General features: G+C 63.9%; 1 protein-coding gene across 1 annotated transcript; it reads right to left on the reverse strand.

Annotated features, from left to right (window-relative positions):
- Window positions 1–10054: 10054 nt before the first annotated feature.
- Window positions 10055–20623, reverse strand: SHOX (SHOX homeobox). The gene is made up of 5 exons (XM_054585041.1): window positions 20204–20623; window positions 16901–17109; window positions 13063–13120; window positions 12866–12954; window positions 10055–11422 (listed from the first exon to the last, which is right to left on the reverse strand). Exons 1-5 carry the CDS (start codon window positions 20499–20501, stop codon window positions 11177–11179), a joined length of 900 nt encoding a protein of 299 aa, XP_054441016.1. The 5' UTR covers window positions 20502–20623; the 3' UTR covers window positions 10055–11176.
- Window positions 20624–22191: the final 1568 nt, after the last annotated feature.

Genomic DNA, 22191 nt, shown 5'->3' on the forward strand with positions numbered 1-22191 from the left:
CCCGTTTCAATGCTATGAAGTCCACGCGGGTGTGTCAGGTTTAAACTCCGAGGTGACAGACAGGCTGGAAGGCCTGGGCGAAGCCCGGGTCACGTGTATCTTTCAGAGAAAAAGCAGGAGAAAGGAAAGGACTCCACACCCCAGTGCGATACCACTTCCTAGCACCACAAGGGGCACAATGTGACAAAGGACAGTAATAGGAATTACGGAAGGTCGTAAGCACGGCAGGGGCCCGGGAAGCCCCTTTTGGGGGCCGGTGGCTTGTGGCCTTGGGACACGCGGCCGCCGCTCTCAGAAACAATCCAGCTGCTCCTCGGAGAGGGCAGCGTGCCGTTCACGTGGCCCCCAGGAGGTGCCGAGCTCTCAGAACGGAAGACGCACGTCCTAGCAACATCGTGCAGGTGGAGGCATCCTTCACAAACACCAAAGACTGCAAAAAGGCGAAAATCTCTGCCACCCGCGACTGCGTACACCGAACGCGGTCCGGCCGCGCGGCGGAATATTACTTGGCCCCGAAAAAGGCGTGCGCCACAGGCTACCGCACCCAGGAGCTTAAAAACGGGGGCGACGTGAAACAAAACCAAAAGAGGCCTCATGTGGCAGTGCCCCCTTTGTACTAAATTTCCCAAATATGAAAGTCTCTGTACATAGAAAGCCTATGCATGGGGAGGGCTTCCGGAGCGGCTGCCGAATGGGGACCAGTTTCTTTTGCGAGCGACGAAACTATTCTGGAGTTTCCTCGTTCCGGTGGGCGCACCAAAGCGTGAGTGTACGAAAAAACCACAGCTGTGTCCACTTTAAAAAGAGGGCGTGCAGGGCGTGGGAACGAGGGTGTCATAAAGAAACAGACCATCCCCGTAAGAAAGATTCGGAAACTGTTACGGCTGCGTGACGTGGCGTGGTGTGCGTGCACAGCAGCTTTTTGATCTCCTTGGCTGTGGGTGGGCCCTGGAAGCGCTTCCACGGAAAAGCACGACATCGTCCCGTGCGCAGCCACGGGGACGCAGCCGGAGGAAGGGCGCTGTGTCCGGGGGGACGAGGCAGACCGGGGAAGGGAGGTGCCGTCGGCTGTCCCTTCCCCGTGGGATGTGCAGGACAATGTACACCCACAAACAGAAGGGAAACAGGCTTCCAGACGCAGAGGCCAGACGGCGCTTCGCCGGGGGGCAGGGGGCGGGGGGCTGCGGGAACGGGGTGCAGGGATCCAGCCAAAAAGAAGCAGCGCAAACCAAAATAAGACTCGTAGACGTAGTCAACCGGGTGGGGCTGTGAGAAGGGAGGGGAGGGGAGGGGAGGGAGCGGCGGGCACAGCGGGGTCGATGGTGATGGACGGAGACATGAGGTGGCGTGGTGGGCGCACAACACGCTGTGCAGGTGACGCACCGCAGCGCGGCCCGCCTGAAACGTGTCTCATCTTATCCATCAAGGCCCCCGCGATTCAGGCCCCGAAAATAAAGCCTTACAGCGCGGTCACACGGGCGGCACCCTCACCCCAGGGAGCAGAGTAGACAACGCGGTGACAGCCGTGTGTGCTGGGCAGTGGGCCCTGGCAATATCGGGGCGCCACGGGGACAGGGCCTGAGCGTCGGGGGACCCTGGGCTGCCCCCTTGAATGGACGGAGAATAACATCGAATGTCCCCGCCCCTGAAAAAAAGGTTTAAACGAAGTTTCCGAAGACGAGGCAGCCCCACCCCGTGCCTGCCCCCTCGGTGCCCGAGGCGGGGACAGACGGGGTCGCCGGCCCCTGTCAGCACCCAGCGCCCTGCAAGCTCTCCGAGAAGGCCTCTCGCGTTTCTCCGTCCACACCCCGAAACCGGAGACGCCGGGGAGCTGCCGGGCGAGGTCCGTCCAGAGGCCCAGGCGCTGCTCGGCCCCCAGACAGACCCACTTTGTCAGCCAAGCGTCAGGGAAGCTCAGGCCGGGGCCCCTCGGGATCCGATTGGACGTTGAGACCCAACATCCGAGGCCTGTCAGGCTTGCCCCCGCCCCCGCCGCGGCGGGTCATGCGTTTGGAATCTGTCCTACGCTTCCCCCGACACCAGAACCGCCCTGCCCCCAAGAGAGGAATTGAACGTTGTGATTTGAAAACTGTTCTCCAAGGAAACGTGGGCGTGGAGGTCCGAGGCCGGGGTTCGGGGGCTTTTCTTGAAATATCGCCGGGGCGGCCGTGAGCGTGTGGCCGCAGCTGTGAGCGCCGGGTGGGGACCCCCTTTGGCCTCCGCTCCCCTGCAGCTGGGCTGTCAGCGAGGTCGCCAGGGCAGGCCGGCCATGACGCTCTCGCCGCTCCAACCCTCTCCCGTTAGGCCGGCCTCCGAGCCTCCCGCAGGAGATAAAAATGTCAGGAATCTGCAACTGGTTTCCCGCCCCCCTTAACATCCGTGAGAGGGAGCTCAGCTCAGAAGGAAGAGGCCCCATAACGACCAGGATCATAACTACACAGGCCCGGGGCGGGGAACCCCCATGCGTCTGAGGAACGGCCCTCAGGCGAGCCAGGCCCTGACCCCGTGTCTGGGGAGGGACCTCATCCGCACGCAGGGTCTCTGCCGACGGGAAGAGGGAAGGATCTGAGAGGAGGTCGTCCTGGGGCAGGTTTGGGCAGGATGGCCCCACCTCCCAGGACAGCGTCCTGAGAAGAGACAGAAGAGGAGACGCAGACCCCAGGGGAGGGGACACCACGTGGGAGGGACAAGGCCACCAGCCCAGGGAGCTGGGGGAGGCGGGAAGGCCTCTCCGTGGAGCCACTGGAGGGAGCGCGGCCCCGGGGCACCTGGGCCTCAGATAGATGGCGAAGGGACATCTGTGTCTTTCGGGCACAGGGCTAGTTTGGCAGCTCATGGTGGCCGCCCCGGGGAAACCCCTGCCCTGCGGTCCCTGAGCTCTGCTGCCTTGAACGACAAGCCCCGCACCCCAGCCCAGCCTCCTTCCTTGCCCGTAGCCCACTCTCTGCACCCGGGGAGAAGGAATCCGGGAGGCACAGCAGGGTGTACGCATGGGGACAGGGGCTCGGGGGAAACTGCCTTGCTTGTGACACCGTCGCACGACGTCCGCCGCCGCGGCCGACGGGGCTGCCCGTGGAACGTGCCCCAGCGGACGGAGCGCGTCCAGAGCACCCGGAAGGCCCCCCGCTGCGTGGTCCGTCCGCAGCCACGAGGACGGAACTCATGACTTGCAGGAGCACAGGCCGGCCCAGACGAGCGGCAGAAAATTATGGACGCGCGCTGCCGGCCCACAGGGAGGCGGCAGGGAGGGCGTCCCGCGGGGACCCAGCGGGCTCCGGCCACGGAGGCACGGCGCTCCCTCCCTGGCGCGGCCAGACGGAGCCCAGACGGAGCCCAGACGGAGCCCAGCTCCCAGGCAGCGAAGCCTCGGCCGCAGGTCGCGGTGGGGCCCTCCCGGCATGCGCCCCCCCCGCTTCCCTAGGAAATGACCCCAACAATCCGACGTGTGCTGCGAGGCTCTGAGAACACTGTCCCGGCCCCGCCGAGCCCGCGTGGGCTCAGGGAGTTTGGAATTGCTCGTTGTGCGAGGAAAATTCCATTCATTACAGACGCTGGGAGCGTGAGAAATCACAAAAATTGTGCAGCCTGTGAGGGCGTGGGGGGAGGGGCGTGGGGGTTGCAGGGACCGAAAAACGCAGTTCCCCTCTTTCCGCCTCCCACGGTGGGGGGCGGGCAGACCCACACTGGGCGGCGGTGTCCAACGCTACGGGGAATCGCGGCCGAGGGCTCAGAGTTCGGCCAGGCACGCACACGCTCGCCCTGCCTCAGGACGGCAAAAAAATAAAAAGAAGAGAAAAGCGCCCCGTTAACCCGGCTGCAGGGAAGTCCTTTCTGTGCACAAGGGCGGGGAGGTTTCCCTTCTCTGACGAGCTCGCAAAAAGTCTCAGCCGCCGCCGACACGCTGGACGGTCTGCCCCTCGTTTTTATTCGCTTCCCACGTTTCCTTCGGTCCGTGGGGTCCCGGGCGTCAGAGTTCGCGGTCCTGCTCGGATACCTGCCGCGGGGACTGCCTGGGCCCGCGGAAACGTGTGCGGTTATCGGGGCGGCCGGTGCCCGGAGGACCGTCCGCAGGAACGTCCATGTCCCGGCCTCACGGGGGTGGGGGGTAAATCAGGCGAAGCGCGCGGTCACGCCCCATTAAACGCCCTGAACACACAGCGTAATTGGAACGGGTGAAATTTTCATTCTCCGTGAGGGTGAGTGGGCACAGCATGTCCCGGCCTCTGCCAGCCATCGTTAGCTTCGCAGGAGTGCTCTCCGTGCGGGCAGGGGGCCCCGCCAGGGCCGGGGTGCGCCTGTGGCCTCTGTGCCGGGGAGCCTGCTGCGGGGACCCCCCTCCCGGTTGACCGCCGTGAGGACAGAGCACATCTGCCACTCCGGGTGTGCTCAGCTCGCCCGCTGGGGAGCAATGTGCCGCTTCATGACAGAGAGAATAAGCATCTGTGTTGAGTTCCATGAGCCCCCTCCACCCCCCAACACAAGATCTGCCTCTGCTCTGGGGGATGCGCGGGGACCCTAAAAATGGGGCATAGTGCTGAGTCCCTGTGCTGTCTGGACACCCATCTCCTCAGGTCCCAAAGGCACCCCCGGTTACAGGGACTTCGGCACCTCAGTGGGACTCAGCAGCTTGCTTCCGCCCCCAGACGGGAGGCTCATCACCTGCGCTAAGCGCCCAGCTCGGGGCCCGCGTTTCCCCCGGATGCTCTGCATTGCTTTCTCCCATCCTGCTCACTGTTGTCAGCCCGGTTTTGCGGTGACCTGTGGCAAGCACGTCGTGGCCACGGAAACAGGGGTAGGTTTAGTCACGGCCGCTTACAGTTTACAGGACGGACGGAGAGGGAGTTTTCATGTGGTAGGAAGAACAGACAGGAGCCGTGCGGCCCGGCTTTTCCTGCTGCGCACACGGTAACCTTTGTGTTTCCGAGCGAAGGTGGTACCAGACCAGCAGACGTAACAGTGAGTGTTCACAGCGTGTGTGCCAACCCGCCGGCTCGGCAAACACACTGTGGGTTTTATCCTAAAAGCCGGATAAAATGAGGCAAAGCTGCGACACTTGAGAATTCCAAGCCCCTTCTGCATGACTTTAGCTCAATGTCCTGGACAAACGTACCAACAAGAAAAGCCTGCTGTTCTGACCAACTGAAAGACAAAAAAAAATAAAAATAAAACCCTGTGTGTGAAGGTGCCAGCCGATAATATTCAGCAACGTACACCCAGGTTTTGTCTTTCCACCAAGAGTCTAATGTTGAAACGAAAGACATCAGCCACCGTATCAGACGTTGCCCGCGTGGAAAACGAGAGTGTGGCTTCCGCTCTGCCAACGGCCGAGGCGGCGTTTCCCGGCCGTCTGGTCATGAACACAGAAAGGCCGGGGAAGGAGAAATCGAGGCGGGTGTGGGGAATGCCCAGCCACCCGGCCGCCCGCCGGGGGCCGCGGCTCCGCAGCTCAGCGGGCTGGGCAGAGCTGAGCACCGGCCGGCCGGCCGCGCTGCCCTCCCCGCGCCGGCCCTGCGGTCCCCACACACCCCGTTAACATCGGACAACAGCAGACGCCCAGCAGGAGCCTCGGGAATTTGGAAACAAGAGCCACGTCTGCAGGCGGCAAAGGGAACGGCGCCTGCGTTCGAGCGAGGCATTTGAGAGCCTGGAAACCCGGCTCTGCTCTTCCCCAGCGAGCGTCCGCCGGGCAAGGGCAAGTCATTTTGCAAGAACAAGCAGCAGCAAAAACAAACAAACAAACAAACAAACAAAAGAAAAACCGTTTTGTCCAAGGAAACTCTACAGCACAACCCGTAAAAACTCCAGGAAGAAGTCTGGGGTGAGAGGCTTTCCTCGGGGGTTCGAGCCTGCCCACCGCCCACCGAGCCGGGCAGACCCGCGGCTGCAAACCAAATGGCTACAACCCGGAACAAGGCAACAGTTTCCAAGGGGAAGATCAAACAACGTGAAACAATTTGAACCGACTTGCTGAACGACAGGAACATGGGGGGTCATTGTAACCGCGGTGTAACTTTACCTGTTCCATTTCCACGGCGGCCACCAAGGGAGCCCCCCAGGAACCCACGATGCCTCCATGGGCCCCGGAACGACAGGGCCCTCCGGAGGCTGGTGTTGCCCCCCGGGACAGCCACCTGCCACCCCCGAGGCTGCTCGCTGAGGCGCCGGAGGAGAGTCCCCTTGTCGTCCCCCCGACAAACAGCCGTGCCCCCTCCCCTGACCCACTCACCGGCTTGGCGCGGGGGCCCGTTTGCAGGCAGAGTCAGAAAGGGAAAGGCATCTCAGGTTGGAGCCTCTGAAGAGGACAAACATCCAAAACTGGCCGAGCTGTTCGGGCTGAGCACGCGAGGACGGACGCCGGCCCGGGGCAGCCCCACACAGGCCACCTGTCCTGGGCCACCCTCCGGAGGAAGAGGCCCCAGCCCCCCACCGCGGGGACCGCGGCCCCGGGGGCTCTGTCGGTCCCGGCCCCGGGCCCCTCTCTGTCCACATGTGGTTTTGATCGCGGCCGGGAAGCCGTCAGCCCGGCTAAATCAAGTTATTAACTTCCCTTTCCATAAAGAGATACAAAGCACATGCCAGAAACATTCTCGTTTTGAAAAGTTGATTTTTTTTCCATTTATTCTTTTTTTTTTTTTTCCAAAATGACTCAAGCATTATTGCAACGCCACGGCGGAGAATGCAGACCGCCCCAAACAACAAAGAAAAAGAAAATGAAACGAAATAAAAAGAAAACTGGGAAACCAGAGCGTTGGGGCTTCTTCGCGCTACGGCCCCCAAGACTCTGCCTTGATTAGAAACGGGGACGTCTGTCTTCCTGTCCGCACCTTTCGGGGGAACGGGGACGCTTTGATTCGAGGGGACGCTTCTGGGAAAAGTCACAGGCCCCGGACCCCCCGGGTGGGACGCCAGATGCCCACCAGAAACACAGGGGAACGCGGCAGGCCCCCCACCCAACACGCCGCCTTCCCCGGGGGACAGAATCCCGTTTTTTCCAATTCACTCTCCTCAGGGGAAAGGTGAGAATTTTTTTCCTTTTGACACGTGAATACAAATATTTATAAGTTTATTTATATCTGCGTTTTACAAGGTGTACATTCATACTATGCGGTTGGACAAAATACACTCTGTAGGTCGAACGCAACGGCCCGGCGCGGCGGCCGGGGCCGAGGACACCTTCGGCGCGCCTGCCTCGCCAACGCGGACGGAGGCGAGTTTTAAGACCGTGGGTCTGGGGAGGCGGAGCGGCTTCTGTCGGTTCGCGCGCTCCCGGAACACGTCGGGAGGCCCAGGCGCACCTCGTGCATGCAGCCCAGACACGGTGGCCGCGTCATAAATCAAACTGGCTGCTCATAAACCGGGGCCGGGAGGGGGAGAAAGAGCAACAGGCTTGAGAAATATAAAAATAAATGCAAGACAGTGTCAAATTTACACTCAACATAATTAAAATAGCACATATTTATGAACTTTCAACCAAAAAATAATAATAAATAACACACCCACATCCATCCGCGATCCAGAAGCCGGGAGGCTGGCCCGTCCGGGAGGGGCACGCCGCGAGGCCGGGGTTTCGGCACGATCGCTTTTCAATAAATAGGGCGTTTCAGACGCTTTGAAACGGCATACTCTACATTCTTCGACTGGTTTCTCGTTAAATATCCAATTTCAATAAAACATTTATAAATCGCATCCAGTTCTCACGTATATTGAAGGAACGAATTTGTTAAACAAAAATCACCCAGCATCATCCTAAGCTACGTTCTCATAAATTAGGCACCAGTTTCTGTCTGTGTCTCGGTTTCTTTCAACGGCCGCCCGTGTCCGCGGAGAAGCCCCCTCCGGCCCCAGGCTCCACATCCGGACGGGAGGAGGAGAAAGTGCCTCAAAAACGGGTGTCGCTGTGGTCAGCCTGCCGTCACCCTGCCTCCCGGCGGGAGAACAAACGGAAAAAGACCCCGCGTCCTTGGGGGGCTGTGACGGTGTCGGCTCGCAGTGGGAGCTCAGGGGGCTGGAGCCGGGGTGCTCCGCACATACTGACCGGGGGCGGGGAGGGTGACCGTGAGCTCAGCCTTTGGGCTCACGGGCCTAAACGGGCTGCCGTCGCGTCCTGTTTACATGTCCAGACTGGGCAGGCACAGACGCTGGCGGCTGAGGACAGAGCCAAGCCCCCGGCGGAGGGGCGGCCCCCGTGAGCTACGCCGGAGCCCCCGGCCGCTCCCCGAGGGCCGGCCCCATGCGCCGCAGCCCGGCTTCTCAGGGCAGGCGGGGGCCGCACGCTCGGCGGGAAGCGTGTGCTCCTGAAGACCCGGGACTTCCCCCGACCTTCCCCCGGGGGCGGTGGCCGGGGGCCGTGGGACAACCGCGAGACAGAGGGGAATTGGGCGAAGACAGGGGACGGGCGTGGCAAAGCGGGGAGACTGCCGTGCCCTGTGGCCACGGTTCCGGAGGAGGACACGCGTGGGGCGCCTGAGCGCGTCCGGTGATCGTGGCAGTGGCCCTCGCCTACGGCCGCGGTCACACGGGTCCCGCCACCGCCCGCCCCCAAGGCTCTGCCGCTCCCATCCGCCCAGTCCCCCACACGCCACGTGCCAACAACAGGAATGAGGAGTTGAAAGGGATTTTGTTTGCAGCCAAAAGCGCCCCCAACAACCCAAATCCGTGCCTCTGTGCCCCGGGGTCCCTCCCCGCAAAGGTAACTGTGAGGCCTGGCCGCAGAGGTTCTACCTGAGTGACCGAGAGCCACACGTGACACAGTCCAAGCCCCCAGCACCGAGCCCTGTCCTCACGGCCCGAGAGCCAAGGCGGGAGCAGAGAACTCGGGGGCAGAGGCGGCCAGGCCAGCGGCAGAGCCCCCCAGTCACGCCTGCCCTGGAATTTGGGGGAGGAAGGGTGGGGGCCGCTCGGTCGCTCGGCCTTTGCTGCGGGGACAGAAGCGGAGCCAGGCAGGCGTGCCGCGTGCTGAACTCCCTCCTGCGGGGTCCCCCGACACCAGGCTGGCTTTGCAAGCTCCACAAAGCAACTCGAGCAAGAACGAGGTGACCCCCCAGATGCTGCACCCTGGGCCGCCCCCTCCCAGCAGCCGACACCAGACAGCTCCCTGTGGAAACTTCTCCCCCAACGCAAACCAGGCCTCGCGTGGAAGGAGTTTTTTGCAGCTCGGGCTGGTGACACACACGCTGGCGTCCCCGTAAAAACAGTCTTAACCCTTTTGGAGGGAAAAAAAAAAAAAAAACCAAGGATGCCGACATTTACCTCTACCTTCTGCCACGTGCGGAACTTTGGGATACATACACCCACATGTAAAGGATTCGAAATGTTTTCTTCCTTGCGGGTTTTTGTTTGTTTGTTTGTTTTGCATTCAAAGCAAAGTCCTAGCGAATCCTGGGGACCTCTCTCTTTTTGACTCCCAGCTGTTTAAAAGCAAAACAGCACGTCTGAGGCAACCTCCCTTATACCATTAATGTCTGGGGGGGGGAGGGGGAGTCGCAAGGGATTGAAAAATACTGACCCTGCTCTGTCCCTCTCTCTCTGTCATGTTAGAGCTTTTCTAAAATTTCAACCCCCCCCCCAAAAAAAGAAAAGAAAGCAAGCAAGCCAGCCGAAGGGGCTTTTTGATTTGTCTAAAGACTTTCATATGATACAAATGGGAGATGTCCGAACGCATTGACGTTTCAGCGCAGAGTAAAGGGAGAAAGTGTTGCCTTACATAGAAGGAAAACGCTTTTTTTCTGGGAGAAATGGACCCACGTCACAGGGCAGGAAAGAAAACTGGCGCAGCCAAGCGAGGAGAGGACAGACCTTCTTTTGGAAACAGCAAAGAGGTCCCCATGCGCCCTGGCCTGGGGGACACTTGCGGGACCCCAGGCGTGGCCTCGAGGCCGACCGACCCCGCGCGGCACCGGCACGGCACCCGGCGGGCGCTCCGGGGCCTGACTGCGGAGACCTGGGGCGGCCCCGGGGGGAGCCCCTTTCCTGTGAGCTGCCGCTGGCTGACCATGGCACACACAGAGGGCGGAGGAGGCGGAGGAAGGGAGACCTGCCACCGCCCACTTCGGCCACGGGGCACCTTACCCCTCACTGCCCACCAGGCCGCTCGGTGCCCTTCCCACTCGGGAAACAGCTCTGCCACCTGCGTCACATACTGGCCCGACCCCGCCGGTGGCGTTGCCCCGGAGCCCCCTGCAGCCTGTCGTTCCGGGGAGGGCCCCAGCCGGCCAGGCCCACGGTGGGCAGCGGAGCCGGCGCCCCTCCGCGTCCGAAGCTGACCGGTCAAGAGTGCACGGCTCGTTTCTTTTAAACTCTATCGTATTTACAGTATTGCACTTCACTGCATGTAACTGCATTTCCCTCAAGTCAGTACCGCCTCGTCCGTGCCCGGCACCCCGGGGCGGGGGGTGGGGGGCCGTCTCTCCGCAAGTCCTGGGATTCTGAACTCAGTACGACAGCAAAGGATGTCCCTTGGGGGGAGACTTAGAAAGTCGCCTCTTCTATGGCACGTGGAATCCTCAGCTCGGCGCTTGGGGACCCGACCGGAACAGGAAGACTAGGCTCACCATGCGGGTCCCCAGCACAGCCCCCACCTGGACACCCGGGCGAGGTCCCAGATGCGTTTTGTTATTGCTGCCTTCAGGGCAGGGGCGGGCGGTGAGCAGACCCCGGCCTGGGCTGGGACCGTCCACACAAATCCACACGGGTCCCGCACGCATCGGAGGACAGGAGTTCGTGGCCGTGAACGCCGCTGCTGGAGACCAAGACCTGGCGTCCTCGGTGGAGACCAGCCCCGGGCTTTTTGGGTAACGGACTGGAAGATCTTGGAAAGGCTGGACGAGGCCGCATGCAGGGGGTAGAGCAGGAGAGCAGCGCGCGGGAGCTCCACATCGGCGGGGGCTGGGGTGGTGGCCTCACATCACCTGCTCGCTCTCCTGCGCAGTCTCTGCCAAGGTCCAGCGGGGTCGTGCGTTCCGGTGGAGAGAGGCCACCGAGCCCCGGCCAAACGCGGGCCCCCGGGCTATTCAGGGCGAGGCCCCCGCCTCTGCGCCAGGTCCCGCGCCCTCGCTGCGGGGAGTCCAGGCGTCCGTGGGGCCGCGCGGGGGGGGGGGGCGCGAAGGGATCGCGTGCAGGGCGCAGCGCGGGCGGGGTCGCGGGGCCGGGGCGGGAGCAGGGCCGCGCGGCCGCGGGGTCAGAGCCCCAAGGCTTCAGCGTGTTTGCGCGCCTTCAGCCGCAGGTCGGCGATGCTGGAGTTTTTACTGTTGCTCTTGGCCGCGGCGGCCACGACGGCAGCGGCCGACGCCGACTCGGCCAGCGACGCGATGGGCAACCCGAAGGGCGGCGGCGGGAACATCAGGTAGGGCGCGTGCGCCGCCAGGTGCGGGTGCAGGTGCGGGTGCGCGTGCGCCACGCCTTCCAGCTGCAGCTGCGCCTGGACCTGCGGGGGTGAGGGGGGCGGAGGGAAGCCGGCACTGTTAGGACGCGGTGCACGGCGTGGAGGGGGCTTCTGCGCCCCGAGCGACCCCCCAGGGCAGCTTCTGCTCCGCGCAGCCGCCCCTCTCGCCTCCCGTCCTGGGACCCGCCGCCCACTCTGTTGGGGGCGTCCTCGCTCTGCTCTGGGCCCCGTGCGGGGACGGTGTCACTGATCCCAGAGCCAGGCCTGGGGAGCATCCCCGGCTGACCCACCTGTCCTCCGCTTCGCGACGCCCACCCCCTAGTCCTTCCCAGCTCCAGGGTGTCCAGAGCTGCCTCCCGCCCCCCCCCCAGAGCCGCGGGTTCCCTATTGGACTAAGAAGCCCCCCGACTCAGGGTCCGGAGTGCAGCCGGGACGCCCCCACAACCCTTCCCCGCCACCACCCCCTCTCCCCCGTGAGATGCACAGCCAAGACCTCGGATTCCGCGAGCTGATGGCGTCAGCGCTGCCCGGGGTTGGAGAACAGGAGCGGGGAGAGGCCCAGGCAAGGGGGGCTTGAGCCCCAGTGTGTGTGCGTCCGCCGCCCCCTCCAGCCCCGGCGGCCCCGGGGTCCCTTCCCACCTCGGGCACCTGGCGCTGAGCACACGCAGCCCCGCCCCCTCCACCTCCTAGGTGTCGAATTACACCGCCCCAGCGCTCACATCCTAGCGGACCAGCCGCAGCCCGGGCCGGGCCCCCCAGCTCTCTGGTACCTGAGCAAACACCAGTCCCACTGTAAACGGGGGCCTGCCCTTTAGGGCCACACAGCTGTGCGCGGTGCCCATGGGCCTCCCTTCTGCGCCGGGGCATCCCTGTTGCGCCAGCGCGCGTCCCCACTCCCAGGTGGGGGCCTCGCCGGCGCCCTTGCGCTGAGACAAGGCAGGGCGCGGGCGGACACTGTGTCCTGCGCTCCGCCTGCCGCGCCCTGTGGATACTCGGACTCCCCGGGCGTCTTACACCCCCGTGGCCGCCCCCTGTTCCGGCACATCGGACTGGGCTCCGCGCTGGGCCAGAGGCCCCCAGCTCGGAGGTGTGGGGCCAGCCGGGGTCCAGAAGGGGCCTCGCCTCCTCCAGCCGAGGCTCTGAGCTCCGCAGGTGGCGAGCGTTTGGGTGTCGACAAGGCCCTGTCACCCAAACGCCAGCATCCCCGCCCCCAGGCTGCAGGCGGCCAGCGGTGGGTGGTTCCCGGGTAGGTGGGATTTCTTTCCCACCGATTTTTGTAACACTGTTGCGCTTTATGACCCGGCCCTTCCCGAAGGTGAGTCTCAGAGTTTTACAGCCTGATGTTAATGCGTGCCAACGGGTCTATAAATGCGCTCTTGTAAAAGCGGCCTCCTTTCTTCCGCGGGGGCGGGAGGAGCCTGCGGAGCAGCGGAGGAGGCGGAGCCCCCTCCCACCGCGGGGTTCAGCGGCAAAAAACCCGGCTACCTGTTGGAAAGGCATCCGCAGGGCGCCCATGTTCACGTAGGGCGCCACCCTGCAGGCGTCCAGGTGGCTGGCCGTGCCCAGGATGACGCCTGCAAGGACAGACGGAGGAGGCGTGAGCGTCGCTGCGGTCCCCGCGGTCCCTGCGCGCGCCGCCCCTCCCCCACCACGCACCGCCCACGCACCGCCCGCGCACCTACCTTTATGCATCTGGTTCTCTTGCTTGCGGCACTTGGCTCTCCGGTTCTGGAACCAGACCTGGGATGGAGCAAATAAGACACACGCAGCCCAATGAGCCAGGCGAGGCCTGGAGTCCCGGCCTCACTCCCTCCCTCCCCCTACACTGGACGGCCGAAAGGAGCGCTCGGGCCGCAGGGCGTCGAGGGCGCGGCCCCAGGGGACCTGCCCGCCAGGAAAGCTCCGTCTAGGTCTCCCCTCCCTAATCCCCTGCCCCTCCGACCCTCCTGACTCTCCTCCAGGGTGGATGGAGTCAAGCCCACTTCTGGGCCCTCCCGACCCACGAAGGGAGCCAGGAGCTGGACCTCCAGGCATTCAAAGCGAAGAAGCAGGTGCTGGGGCGGCCAGGGAGCCGGAGAACCGCCGACCCTTCCGCGTGGGCATCGCCCCTGCACCCGTCACCGCCCCCCACCCCTTCTCACGCTGTGGGGCTTGAGCCCCCGAGGAAGGGAGCGAGAGCGCGCACAAGTGGACAACAAGCACGGAATCCGGCCCCCTCCCCAGTCAAGCTGAGAACACCCTGAGTCCAGAAAGTTCCACGACGTCTCCATCCTCCTGGGAAGCATTGCGGGGCCCTGTTAATGTTACCGAGTCAGGAACCTCTTGGACTTGGGAAGCCCCCCACGCCCCCAAAACGCAGACTTTGCTTTCCCTGCGCGTGGCCTCCCCGCAGACACCTAATTCTTGCGGTGCCTGAGCAACAGTTTGGGCAAGAAAGGGCAGCGGGCCCCTGACCTAGCCCTGCTGCGTGCAGAGGCTGGGTGTCCAGACTTGGGTGCAAAGGCGCGCCCCTCCCCCCTGCAAATCACCCCTTCACATCACCCTTCACATCGCGACGCAACCTAGGTCCTTCAACACCCGCTCCCTTGAGCATGGAAGAGAAAATCTGGACCCTCCCCCACCCCAAGTTCTCAGTCACTCGATTTTATTTCTAATGGAGGCTTCCATGCTCACGGACCCTTTGGCCGCATGGCTGCCTACGCAGGACACTTGGCACAAAGGAACAATTCCCCTCGCCCTCTCTGCCCTGGGGTCTCCGCACCCCTCGCCCACCCTGCACAGGGAAACCCGGCAAACCCGGGGCAGGGGTGAGCTGGGCGCGCCGGGGGGGGGGGGGGGGGTTCTAAGAAACCTGAACTTTTCCCTCCCAGACTCCGAACACTTTTTCATCCAGGGCGGAGCCCTCTGCCCGCCAGCCTGCCTGCCTGCTTGGAATTGGCCTTCCAGAACGTTCCAAAGCTCCCGTCCCATCAGGCTGCGCGGAGGCAGAGAAACTTGTGTGCACTCTGCTGAAAAGTCATCCGAAAAGGACCCCTGCCCACCGGTAGCAATTCGCCGATCTTTTTACCCCACGCGCCAAACTCCGCGAAGGCGCTCCGCCCCCCCACCCCGCCCCCGCGTCGGACGCCCCCACCTTGGGATCCCGCACCCCAGGCCTCCAAAGAAAAAACCCAGAGGCGCCGGAGCCCACGCCCTCCCCCCCCTCCTCAGCGCATTTTTCAAGAAAACAGAATCCTATTTAAATACGGAGAGCTCAGCTCACTTCCCCTTCAAGGGCGGAAAGGGGGGAAAAACATTATGAGGAATAAAAGTGATGAATTAGCCGCTGCGCTAAGCGATAATAAATCAGTCTTGGGGTGACGCGCGATCAATTCCAATTAGTCGTGAATATGCTAAGTAAAGCTCAGTACACTGGTTTAGACACTTATTTCTTCATTAAGGGCCAGTCCCTGATTCCTCTCACAAACGCTGTAATCGGATTTCCTTTTGATTTCCATTACAGACAGTGAATAATGACATTTAATTTAGCTCTGCGCCATAAACCCAAAGATATTTGTTGTAATTCAATTACAGCCTGCTCCTCACCGCCGGCTCATAACTTTCGATTACAATCCGGACAGCTGGGGAGCGGCAGCTTCCAGTACAACACTAAAAATAAAAGGTTAATAAGGACCAGCTTCATAGGAGCCTCAATTTATTTACAGCAAATTTCCCCACGAAATTGAAACTCGACCCTGGAACAGCGCGCGGCACAGCCTGTACCGGGAAGGATTACCGCCGCGTCCAGACGCAGGAGAGGGACGCATCGCCCGGTGGCCCCTCCGACCGGCTCGGCCCCGCCGCCTCGCTCGCGCGACCCACATGTTTCCACTAATTGATTTTTACGAGCCCGTCTTTGCCTTCTCCTCGTCTTCACGCGGTTCTTTTCCCTGTGCCCAGAGCGATGGCTGTTACTCTGTGTTGATTTTGATTATTATTTACAGTCATTAAACTTTCGTTTGCCTCCGAATCAATGGCCCCTCAGTCCTCCCCCCACCCCGCCGCCGCCGTCCCCCGTTTATTGTAGGGCTTTGGCAAGGTCTGCGGCCACCCAAGAACCAATATCCCGCCCCTCGGTGGGTCCTGCGAAGGTGCTGCCCAGTAATAGAGTGCCGCACGAAAGAGTGCGGAATTCAATTACAAGTAATTTATTTTTATAGAAACAGTACATCAAGGCCGGAGAGATATTGCCGATCCCGGCCGACAGATGCTGTGAGATGACATAAAAGTTGATGTCCCCTCCAGCCAAAGTTTAATCTTTTCATTAATTTATATGGTGCCGCCTGATTCATCTTCCCGGAGAAGGGTGCCCTGCGCGACGCCCGCCTCCCCCACCGCGTGCGTGGCGCACGCGGCTGGGAAAAGGGTTGGGGGAGCCCTCCCGCCTCGTGGTGCCACCTTTGCAGGAAGCTTCTAGCAACGGATGCCAGCAGGGAAGGCCCTGAGGAGCCCCCGGGGGAGCGTGGCATGGCCTCCGAAGTCGCCCTGGCTGAGGGGCAGCCACCGGATGAAACGAAACACACATCCCCACACCGTAGACACACACTGTCTTCTAAGGGCAGCTTTTGGAAAGCCCGACCCAGAAAGCACATGTGTATGTTCGCTTCATACATAAAACCGGGACCAACTTCTGTGCGAAGCTGTGGACCCCACGACCAATAGGAAACCGGCCGCTCCCAACCCGGCGCGTCCCCGGCTGCCAGCATGAATTCCGTTTATTGAAAACCGGTCCCCAGAGCCTGGGATCCCGACCTGGACCCCTTCTCACCCTCCACGGCCCTCCCATCAGGCTCTGAAAACGACCGAAGGGTGGAAGGCCGGGGTGCCAGGCCCGACCTCCCCGCAGCGGCCCCCACAACCTGCTCTAAGAGGGTCTTTCCTTCCCACCTCCCTCCCCGCCCCCGCCAATCAATAAATTAAGACAGGGAACTGCACGTTGACCGCGACCCAGAAAGGCTCAGGAACGCGCCCCTGCGCGCACGTGCTGCGCACACCCAGGCCGCTGCAGACCCTGGCTCGCCAGATGGGGCATCAGGAATTCATGCGCCCTCGCCTCCCCCACCCCGCCCCAGCCCCTGGTGCCGGGGCTAATCCGGCCCCGCGTGGGCAGCCGCAGAGCTCATTAAGATGCCTGGTATCAGGAAACCTTCCCCCCCCCCCCACAGACACACACACTCCCCACCTCTGCGTTCCCTGGAGGGGAGGGAGGAGGCTGTAGAGGGCAGGGAAGAAGAAGAGGAGGCCCGAAAATGCGGCAATGAGAGGGGAAGAGTGAGCCTCATTCCTGGCAACCTGGAGGCGAAGGACCCGCCCGGCCTCTCCCGGGCCAGCACGCCAGCGCCGGGCGCACCTCGGAGGGGCCGGGTTGCAGCCCGCCCCCAAACTCCCTGCGCCCTGGGAACAGGCGGGCGAGCGGGACCCAGCTGGCGCGCTCCGGGCGCGCCCCAGGCCCCGGCGGCGAGGCCCGGCCCGCGGTCCTACCTGCACGCGCGCCTCCGAGAGCCCCAGGCGCTGGCTGAGCTCCTCGCGCATGAAGGCGTCGGGGTAGTGCGTCTCGTCGAAGAGCCGCTCCAGCTCGTTCAGTTGCTCCAACGTGAAGTTGGTGCGGCTGCGCCTCTGTTTCAGCTTCGTCTGCCCGTCCTCGTCCTCGGACTTGACGTCCTCGCGCTTCTCCTTGCACTCGTAGATACCTGCGGGGCGGCGGGGGCGCAGCGCTGAGTCCCTCTGCGCGGTCCCCCCTCCCGGCCTCGCGCCCCGGAAACGCGGCCCGCGGTGGGCGCTGGGGCACGACCTCGTCAAAACTGAAGCGTGTGCTTGCGGAGGAAGGGGCCTGGGACCCAACGCGCCCTGACGCAAAGTCTCTCTCAAGTCGACAAAACCTACTCCAGGGGACGGCACGCTTTTGGGGGCTCATCACTGCGGCGCAGTGGCGGCGCCGCGGGTCTGGGCCTAACCTCCCAAGAGATCCCTCAGTTTTTCACTTCGTTTGTGCTGACATATTAACGTAGCGGCTCTCGCCCGGGCTCTCTCTACCCCACCCCACCCCTTCCCCTGCCCGTGCTGGGTTCAGGCCACACCGGGGCCCCGGCCCTGGAGAGCCACCCCCAGGAAGCGGCGCCAGCCGCCCCGAGGCGCCCTCCCGACGGTGGAGCTGGGCTCACGGCCCCCACTCAGGTCTCTGCCGCCCCTCGCATCAGGGTGGGGCGGGAGGCCAGGCCCTGGTTTTCCTGCTCTGCTAGGCTCTCTTTCTCTCACCTACTTGCCCGGGTCAGGCACACGCCCCACCGGGGCACCGAGGGGGGCCCTTTCTTCCTTCCAAAAATGAGGAGAGTGTCTGCGTTTGCTGGCGAGGGTGGAGGGCGTCTGAGCATCAGGCAACACAGTCAGCACCGGGGAGAGTCTGTCCCAGAAACCTCAGCTCGGCTCTGGGCGATGCAGCGCCCCACCATGCGGGGGGATTGCACGAGAAAGGCGTCCGTGCCCCCGGGCTGCTGGGACCAGCACCTCCACAGCCTCGCGCCTTCCTTCCCCTTGTCCCCCCACCCGTGATGGGGCAGCTGTAATGAAGGCACACAGCACCGATGTCCCCTCGGCGTTGAGAACAAGAGGCTGACCTCAGGAGCGCGTGTGGAAGGGCCTGGGTCCCACCAACTCTGCCAGGCCCCTTAGTCGCCAACCCAGAAAGTTTCAGGGGGCGAAGCGTCGCGGGGAGAGACGGGCAAGGCGGGCCCTCCGCCCGCCTACCGCCGGGGGTCCAGAGCCGAACACCAGAAGCCCAGCCCTGGGCCTGCCTGAGGCCCGCCCCCCAAGGGTCCCGGCTGCCAGCCCCACCTTGCCTCTGGAACCCCCTTCCCCCGAAAAGGCCTGCCTTCCCAAGAGCACCCTGGTACCTCCCAACAGCGAATCCGCCCCCAGAGGCGCCCGGAGGCTCCCCACTTTACGCCTCCGCTCTCTGACCCTCAGGGACGATCCCGGCTGAGAAGCGGCCCTCAGAGTCCTTCGCAGCCGGCAGCCGGCTCCGCACAGCCCACCGGCCCCTGCTCAGCTCAGCGGGCGCCCTGCTGGCTGCTGCCCGGAGCCCAAGGCCTCTGGGCTCCTCAGGAGCCAGAGGGAGTTCCAGCCCCTGTCAGCCTGGGGCTCCGTGGGGCACAGCAACGCAGGAGCAGAGGGGAAGCTGGGGACCTCTGCCTGGCCTTTCCTGAGCTTCTCTGCCTTAGAAACGCTGCCATATTCTCCTCTGACTTGCAGGAGGCCTCCACGGCCAGCCGCACGTGGCTATCGGCCGCACGGCCCTGGCCGCGCCGGCTTGGCCAGAGGAGGGGGCTCGGCCTCAGGGAGCTGCTCAGGAGCCCCAGCGTGTGGGCCAGCATGTGCTGTCAACCCTCTGAAATAAAATGCAGGCTGAGTTCTGTTCACGGGGCACCCGCGTCTCCCATCACAGCGAACTGTCTTTGTAGGGATTAGGGAGCAGGGCCTGAGGCCAGTCCCCAGCAAGGCCCGCGGCCTGGGCTGCGGCCCAGGGCCTGGTTCAAAGCCTCCGCCAGCTTTTTGCTTCCACAAGTCCAGGGCCTCCTCCGCGGGGGGCTTCGAGGACGCAGCACCGAACTCAGCCAGGGAAGTGCAGGGTCGGGAAGAGCACAGGCCGCCGCGGGCTTGGGAGGGGGAAGGGCGCATCTCTCGGGGAGAGCATGCTGACCTCTCTCCACGCCGCATTGAGCGAAACAGAACCCATGGGTGGCAATGGCAAGCCTGGGCATTCCCTCTCTTTGTGATTAAAAAGAAAGAAAGGAAGAGATATCCATGGCTGCTCCAAACCCGGCTTCCCTACGAAACCCGGCCGGCTCCTCTGCCGCGGAGGGATCGCTGCCAGTTGCCCGGTTCAAGACAGAGGTCCCCCGCTTGGGACCACCCCTGCTTTAGCTCAAAGTCCCTCGTAAGCCTGCCCTTTCCCGGGAGCCAACAACAGCGCGACCCGCGGCGCAGATCTCTGGAACAGCAACCGGCAAGCAGGCCCCAGACGCGCCTGCCCACAGCAGGCCGGCCGCGCAGGGTCAGCCTGCGCCGCGCTGCCGTGCGGGGCGGCCACATCCGGACCCCGGCCACCTGCAGGCGCGGCAGTGGGTTTCGTCGGCAGGCCTGCAGAGCCCTGATCAAGCCTCAGGTTCAAGGGGGAAAGTCTTCCCTAAGCGGGAACTGCGGAGAGGCACGGCGGGCGAAAGGGGGACCGCGCGTTCCATCCCCGACCTCCGGCCCGCGCTTCCTCAACGCGGCCCGCTTCCGGCTCGAGAAGCCGGCAGGCGGCGGGCGCAGGAGGTGTGGGGGCACCTCTGCTGTGTGCGCCTGTGGGTGCCTGTGGGGAAGGCGGGCGGGCGGGCGGGCAGGCGCGCACCCAGCAGCCCTCCAGCCGACCTCGGGGTCCCTCCGATCGACCCCACCCCGGGAACGCTCCCCCTGCGGCGCCCAGTGCCGACGCCCGGCAAAGCGAGTCCACCGGCAGTGCGCGGCCCGGGCCCCGGCCCACGCTGCTTCCCGGCTTGCCTCCTCCCCGCCCTGCCTCTGCGCTTATTTGCCTGTTTCTCTCTTACGAAGAGAAGAGACTGGCCAGGGGCTGCCGGGCCTCTCCGCCTGAGCCGCGGCGGTCCACCTAGAGTTTAGGGTCCAGTGGGGAGCGAGCCGCGGCGCCCCGAGCCCCCGCACGCACGGAGCGAGGGGCCGGCGGGCAGGCGAGGGGGCGAGGGGACCGGTTCCCGGGAGGGGCCCGGAGCCGGCGCCCGGCGAGCTTACCTTCCGAAGCCCTGCTCGTGCCGAACTCTTTCAGTTTGTCCTTGTCGTTGTCCACGTGGTCCTTAAACAAATGCACTGGACAGTGACCGCTGCCCTCCGTAATGTCCTGCAGACTCGATTCCGAGCTCCCCAGCTCCCGGGAGCGCGCCAGTCCGCTCTCCAAAACTTCCCGGTACGTGATCGAATCCTTCTTCCCGCCGCCTCCGCCGCCGCCGCCGCCGCCGCCACCGCCGCCGCCGCCGCCCTCCTTGGTTTTCTGGTCAAAGGATTTGGATACAAAAGCCGTCAGCTCCTCCATGGCTGCCCGAGGCTGCGGGGGTCCGCGGGGCTCGGCGGGGCTGGCTGGGAGCTGGGCTGCGGTCCGCACGCCTCCGCGCGCGGAGAGGTCGGGCTGTGTGAGGGTAGGTCCCTCCTGCCGTTATTTATGCCTTTCAATTTGAGATCTCACTATTTATACGCCGCTACCTCCGCCCAACCCCCCGCGCGCCCTGTCTGCAGCAATTAGGAGTCCCGGCTCGGCGGCGGGCGCACGAGAGACGCTATCTCTCCCCCACCTCCAGTCCGGCAATTGGCTTTCTTTTCATTTCATCACTGTTGGGCGTCGTGCACCTTGGTGAGGAGAGGTAGAGCTCGAATTTTGGAAGGGAGAGGAAGAGCGCGCGCGCGCGGGCGGGCGCAGGCGCCAGAGCCCCAAACAGGTATCCGCATTCCCTCAATGGCTGGCGGAAACGAAACTCGAGGAGGAGTTTAGGGATGGCGAGGAGGTCCTCGCCGCCCGGCCGGCCCCGGCGGGAGCCCAGCCGCGCGCCTACAGTCTATGTGGGCGGCATGGGTCCGCGCGCGGCGGGGCAGCGACCCCGAGGGCTTCCGCGCGGCGGGGACGCGCGATCACATGCACGGATTGCCTCCAAGTTGCAGATGCGGGTGGAATGCGAGCTGGACGCGCCGGCGCGGCCCACGGAGCCACCGGGAGGAGCGATTGCAGGCGCGCCGTGACGGGGGACCAGGCACGGGACCCCAAAAGCGGCACGAAGCGCCCAGGTCTCCCCGAACATGGACGCTGGAGCCTCGTCGGCGGCGGGGAGGCGCGGCGCGCTGACCCCGCGGAGGCCGACGCCGCAGAGACCGGGGACGGGGGCGCTGCCTGGCCACCCCCCGAGAGCGGCGGTGGAGACGCGGAGGTGCCTGCGGGTCGCGGGAAGGACTAATCTGTCAACAGCGACCTTCCGGGCGCGGGTGAGGCTGCTCGGCCGGGCCGCTGCCGCTGTCTTTAGAACTATGCTGTCACCCTGGTGTCTGGCATATTTGTTGGGGGGAAATATATATATATTTGGGGGGGCTATGTCACGATTTTCCTGGCAAGCCCCTCGCCACCCACCCCTCTCCGACCCGCTTGGGAGGACCCGCTGCGCTCAGGGGCGACCCGACCCTCATTGGACCCTCTCGGAAGCCAAGCTCGTCACCTTCTCTGCAAAACTCCATCTGGAAATAAAGTTGACTGTTTCCCCTCTTATTTTTTTTTTTTTCTGTTATATCCTCTCGCCTCTCCCCCCACCGCAGCTCCCACGCTGGAATTGCGACAAGCCTTTGGGGGGCGGGGAGGGTGGTGTCGCGGTTTTTGGAGAGCGGGATTGTGCATTTTCTTCAGTCGAAGCGTGTGTGTCGCCGGAGCCCGGATCGGGCCGCCCTGGGCTGGGCGGTCCCCATCTCCCTGCTCAGAGCCGCCGCCGCCGCCGCCGGAGCCCCACCGCGGCGGCCTTCGGAGGGCAGGGCAGCGGAGGGCTTCTCCGGAATCCGCGGGGCCTGGGGTCGGGTTCACGTGGGGGGATCCCCCAGCGGGGGGAGGGGGCGCCTGCCCGCCAGGCGGGAGAGAGGAGGAGCGGAGCTGCGTGGAAGGAACACGCCAGCGCTCTTGCGTCCTCGCTGCCTCCCTCCTTCCCTCCCTCCCTCCCTTCTCTCCATCCCCTGCCCGCTTCCCTCCTGCCTGC

This window comes from Pteronotus mesoamericanus, unplaced genomic scaffold, assembly GCF_021234165.1.
Source record: "Pteronotus mesoamericanus isolate MK-2021 breed Mesoamerican mustached bat unplaced genomic scaffold, CSHL_Meso_final contig_80, whole genome shotgun sequence".
Taxonomy (NCBI): domain Eukaryota; kingdom Metazoa; phylum Chordata; class Mammalia; order Chiroptera; family Mormoopidae; genus Pteronotus; species Pteronotus mesoamericanus.

Excerpts from the sequence above, each read along its gene's own strand:
- SHOX (XM_054585041.1), bottom strand. The coding sequence starts at position 20,501 with ATGGAGGAGCTGACGGCTTTTGTATCCAAATCCTTTGACCAGAAAACC. Across the intron at positions 12,955-13,062 it reads AGAGAACCAGATGCATAAAG|GCGTCATCCTGGGCACGGCC; the intron begins GTAGGTGCGCGG and ends CTGTCCTTGCAG. Across the intron at positions 11,423-12,865 it reads TGCGGATGCCTTTCCAACAG|GTCCAGGCGCAGCTGCAGCT; the intron begins GTAGCCGGGTTT and ends TCACCCCCGCAG.